The sequence below is a fragment of the Serinus canaria genome, unplaced genomic scaffold (genome assembly GCF_022539315.1).
Source record: "Serinus canaria isolate serCan28SL12 unplaced genomic scaffold, serCan2020 HiC_scaffold_676, whole genome shotgun sequence".
Taxonomy (NCBI): Eukaryota; Metazoa; Chordata; class Aves; order Passeriformes; family Fringillidae; genus Serinus; species Serinus canaria.
Window position 1 is genome coordinate 1 of NW_026108790.1, and position 4,955 is coordinate 4,955.

The window sequence follows — 4,955 nt, forward strand, 5'->3', positions numbered from 1 at the left end:
GGCAGGTGACGCTGGCGGCCGCCAGGTCCCAGGTGTCGTCGCACACCGTGCCCCACCTGCCCGCGTGGAACACCTCGACGCGCCCCGCGCACCTGTGCGGGCCCCCGGCCAGGCGCACCTGGCCCTCCTGGGGCTCACCTGGGCACTCCAGGGCCTCACCTTGGCACCCAAATAGGACAGGTGAGCTCACCTGGGCACCAGGGGCTCACCTGGGCACTCCAGGGGCTCACCTGGGCACCCAATGGGACAGGTGAGCTCACCTGGGTATGCCAGGGGCTCACCTGGGCACCCAGCAGGGACAGGTGAGCTCACCTGGGCACCCAAATGGGGCTCAGGTGGGCACCCAAATAGGACAGGTGAGCTCACCTGGGCACTCCAGGGACTCACCTGGGAGCGCCCAACAGCCACAGGTGAGCTCACCTGGGTGTGCCAGGCTCACCTGGAGGCACCAAGAGCTCACCTGGGTGTGTCAGGTGCTCACCTGGGCACCCAATGGGGACAGGTGAGCTCACCTGGGTGTGTCAGGTTCTCACCTGAGGGTCCCGGGGTCACACCTGGGGGCACACCTGGAACACAGAGCACGGACAGGTGAGCTCACCTGGGCCGGCCCCCAGCCAGGTGCACCTCGGGCTCACCTGGGCCACAGCACAGGGACAGGTGAGCTCACCTGGGTACCCAACTGGGCTCACCTGGGCACTCCAGGAGCTCACCTGGGCACCAAGGACTCACCTGAGGGTTCCGGGGTCGCACCTGAGGGCGGCAGGGCCTCACCTGGAGCACGGAACGCGGACAGGTGAGCTCACCTGGGCAGGGCCACGCCCACCTCAGCCAGGTGTGGGCGCGGTTCGGCAGCCCCAGCTCACCTGGGCACACCTGGGCCTCACCTGGGGGGGTCGTGGTCGCACCTGAGACTGTCAGGGCCTCACCTGAGGGCGCTGGGGCCTCATCTGAAACACACGGGGGGGGAGATGGGCAGGTGTGCTCACCTGGCCGGGGTTCCAGGTGTGCCCAGGTGTGTCTGTGGGTATCCCAAGGTGTCCCCAGGTGTGCCCAGGTGTGTTCCCAGATGTCCTGAGGTGCCCCCAGGTGTCCCCAGGTATTCCCAGGTGCCCCCAAGTGTGTCCCCAGATACTCCCAGGTGCCCCAGGTGTGTCCAAGTGTGCACAGGTGTGTCTGTGTTTATCCCCCAAGGTGTCCCCAGGTGTGCCCAGGTGCCCCCAGGTATCCCCAGGTGTGTCTGTGGTTATTCCCAGGTGCCCCCAGGTATCCCCAGGTGTGCCCAGGTGTGTCGGTGGATATCCCCAGGTGTCCTCAGGTGCCCTCAGGTGTGTTCCCAGGTACCCCCAGGTGTGCCCAGGTGTCCCCAGGTGTGCCCAGGTGCGTCTTTGGTGTCCCTGGGTGTGCCCAGGTGCCCCCAGCTGTCCCCAAGTGCTTCCCAGGTGTCCCCAGGTGTGCCCAGGTGTGTCCCCAGGTGTCCCCAGGTATCCCCAGGTGTGCCCAGGTGTGTCTTTGATGTCCCCAGGTGTGTCCAGGTGTGTCTGTGGTTATTCCCAGGTACCCCCAGGTGTCCCCAGCTGTGCCCATGTGTATCCCCAGGTGTGCCCAGGTGTGCCCAGGTGTGCCCAGGTGTCCCCAGGTGTGCCCAGGTGTGTCTGTGGCTATCCCCAGGTGCCCCCAGGTGTGCCCAAGTGTATCCCCAGGTGTGCCCAGGTGTGCCCAGGTGTGTCCCCAGGTATCCTCAGGTATCCCCAGGTATCCCCAGGTGTGCCCAGGTGTGTCTTTGGTGTCCCCAGGTGCCCCCAGGTGTGTCCCCAGGTGTCCCCCTCACCTGTCCAGGTGCCTCACCTGTCGGCGCACAGGTGACGGTGGCGTGCGGGCAGTGGGCGTGGCCCCAGGCGCTCACCTGGCACTCCAGCAGGTTCCCCTCGCCGCCCTCGCACCTGAGCCACTCCAGCCAGGTGAGCTCCTCGGCCGGCACGCTCACCTGGGCGGCGCCGAGGGCGGGGCCGCAGCCCAGGTAGCGGCAGGTGACCTGAGCCGCCGGCAGCGCCCAGGTGAGGCCGCAGACCCCGCCCCAGCGGCCCTGGTGCCGCACCTGGAGGCGCCCGGCGCACCTGTGCGGGCCCTCGGCCAGGCGCAGGTGAGTCAGGTCAGCCAGGCCCGACCCTGGGACAGACAGGTGCGACAGGTGAGGGTGGGACAGGTGGGGGACAGGTGAGAGTGGGACAGGTGAGGGGGACAGGTGAGGGTGGGACTGGTGAGGGACAGGTGAGGGACAGGTGAGGGACAGGTGAGCGTGGGACAGGTGAGGGTGGGACAGGTGAGGGACAGGTGAGGGACAGGTGAGAGACAGGTGAGGGAGGGACAGGTGAGGGTGGGACTGGTGAGGGACAGGTGAGGGACAGGTGAGGGACAGGTGAGGGTGGGACAGGTGAGGGACAGGTGAGGGACAGGTGAGGGTGGGACAGGTGAGGGTGGGACAGGTGAGGGACAGGTGAGAGTGGGACAGGTGAGGGACAGGTGAGAATTGGTGGGACCGGTGAGGGTGGGACAGGTGAGAATGGAGGAATAGGTGAGGGAGGACAGGTGAGGGTGGGACAGGTGAAAGTGGGACAGGTGAGGGCAGGTGAGAATTGGGGGGACAGGTGAGAGTGGGACAGGTGGGGGGCTTTGATCACAGCCCACCTGTCCCACCTGTCCCTCACCTGTCCCACCTGTCCCCTCCATCCCTCACCTCTCCTTCAACTGTCCCACACCTGTCCCTCACCTGTCTCACCCATCACCTGTGCTCACCTACCCCCCCATTCTCACCCATCCCTCACCTGTCCCTCACCTGTGCTCACCTGTCCCACCCCTCACCTGTGCTCACCTGTCTCACACCTGTCCCACCCTCACCTGTCCCACCTGTCCCTCACCTGTCCCACCTGTGCTCACCTGCGCACACCACGCCGGGGTCCTTGCTGTGCTCACAGGTGTGCACTCCCCACCTCACCTGTCCCACACCTGTCCCACCTGTGCTCACCTGTCCCACCGCTCACCTGTCCCTCACCTGTCCCACCTGTGCTCACCTGTCCCACCTGTGCTCACCTGCGCACACCCCTCACCTGTCTCACACCTGTCTCATACCTGTGCACACACCTGTCCCATCCCTCACCTGTCTCACACCTGTCCCACCTGTCCCACCTGTGCTCACCTGTCCCACCTGTTCTCACCTGCGCACACCACTCCGGCGTCCTCGCTGTGCTCGCAGGTGTGCACTCCCCACCCTTTGTGGCGGCACTCGGAGGGCGCGGCCTCCTCACCTGTGCAGGTGAGCCCGTCCAGCCACACCTGGCCGCGGCCGGGCCCGAAGCGGGCGCGGGGCGGGGCCGCGATCACCTGGCCGCAGCCCAGGTACCTGCAGACCACGGCGGCCGCCGGGAAGGCCCAGGTGTCGTCGCAGACCGTGCCCCACCTGCCCAGGTGCAGCACCTCCACCCGGCCCGCGCACGCACCTGGCCCGTCCGCCAGGCGCACCTGGGGGGGCGTGGCCAGCGCCCAGCCTGCGGACAGGTGAGAGGGGACAGGTGAGAGGGGACAGGTGAGAGGGGAGATGGGACAGGTGAGGGGGGACAGGTGAGAGGGGACAGGTGAGGGGATTGGAGGGGGACAGGTGAGATCTGGACAGGTAAAGGGGGACAGGTGAGGGGGGACAGGTGAGGGGGTTTCAGGTGAGGGTGGGACAGGTGAGGAAGGGGCTCAGGTGAGACCTGGCCAGGTGAGGGGGGCTCAGGTGTGACCTGGCCAGGTGAGAGGGGGCTCAGGTGTGACCTGGCCAGGTGAGCAGGGGGCTCAGGTGTGACCTGGCCAGGTGAGGGAGGGGCTCAGGTGAGACCTGGCCAGGTGAGGGGGGCTCAGGTGTGACCTGTCCAGGTGAGGGGGGCTCAGGTGTGACCTGGCCAGGTGAGAGGGGGCTCAGGTGTGACCTGGCCAGGTGAGCAGGGGGCTCAGGTGTGACCTGTCCAGGTGAGGGGGGGCTCAGGTGTGACCTGGCCAGGTGAGGGTGGGGCTCAGGTGTGACCTGGCCAGGTGAGCAGGGGGCTCAGGTGTGACCTGTCCAGGTGAGGGGGGCTCAGGTGTGACCTGTCCAGGTGAATCTCTCAGACCCACCTGAGCCCCCCTCACCCACCCCCCCCCAACCCGCACCAGGTGAGGATGACGTCACACCCACCCACCTGAGCACGTCACGTTGGCCACGCCCCCCTGGCCACAGGTGCGCTCCCGCCAGGTCCCCGCCCTGCACTGCCTCAGGTCGCTCTCGGTGCCTTTGCAGCTCACCTGGTCCAGCCACACCTGGCCAGGTGCGTCCCCAGGTGCGTCCCCAGGTGCGTCCCCAGGTGCGTCCCCAGGTGAGGCCAGGGGGGTCCCGCAGCCCAGGTACCTGCAGACCACCTGAGCCTCTCGCGGGCCCCAGGTGTGCCCGCAGAGCCCGGCCCACCTGTCCAGGTGCAGCAGCTCCACCCTCCCCGCGCAGCGGTGCCCGCCCCCGGCCAGCCGCAGGTGAGGCGGCTCCGGCTCCAGCGAGTCTGGAAAACACCTGAGCTCCTCAGCACAGGTAACCCCCAGGTGATCCCCAGGTAACCCCCAGGTAACCCCCAGGTAACCCCCAGGTGACCTCCAGGTAACCTCTGGTGACCCCCAGGTGACCCCCAGGTGATCCCAGGTAACCCCAGGTACCCCCAGGTACCCCCAGGTGACCTCCAGGTAACCTCTGGTGACCCCCAGGTGACCCCCAGGTAACCCCAGGTAACCCCCAGGTAACCTCCAGGTGATCCCAGGTAACCCCCAGGTAACCCCCAGGTGATCCCAGGTACCCACAGGGACCCCCAGGTGCCCCCCAGGTGCTCCTCAGGTAACCCCAGGTGCCCACAGGTGACCCCCAGGTGATCCCAGGTAATCCCCAGGTGACCCCCAGG

General features: G+C 67.4%; 1 protein-coding gene and 1 long non-coding RNA gene across 4 annotated transcripts; one reads left to right on the forward strand and one right to left on the reverse strand.

Annotated features, from left to right (window-relative positions):
* Nucleotides 1–3: 3 nt before the first annotated feature.
* On the reverse strand, nt 4–4,750 carry LOC127061338 (CD5 antigen-like; the record flags this gene model as incomplete). The annotated part of the gene is made up of 7 exons (XM_050988001.1): nt 4–138; nt 534–566; nt 730–771; nt 885–947; nt 1,846–2,166; nt 3,213–3,542; nt 4,215–4,750. Coding segments are annotated over 7 exons (1,460 nt in total), but the record flags the coding sequence as incomplete, so codon positions are not given.
* On the forward strand, nt 3,792–4,180 carry LOC127061339 (uncharacterized). 3 transcript variants are annotated; one of them, XR_007780831.1, is made up of 3 exons: nt 3,792–3,818; nt 4,006–4,042; nt 4,106–4,180. It is a non-coding gene; the product is annotated as an uncharacterized LOC127061339 (long non-coding RNA). The 3 variants fall into 3 exon arrangements; XR_007780833.1 differs by lacking the exon at nt 3,792–3,818 and adding an exon at nt 3,825–3,850; XR_007780832.1 differs by lacking the exon at nt 3,792–3,818 and adding an exon at nt 3,947–3,973.
* Nucleotides 4,751–4,955: the final 205 nt, after the last annotated feature.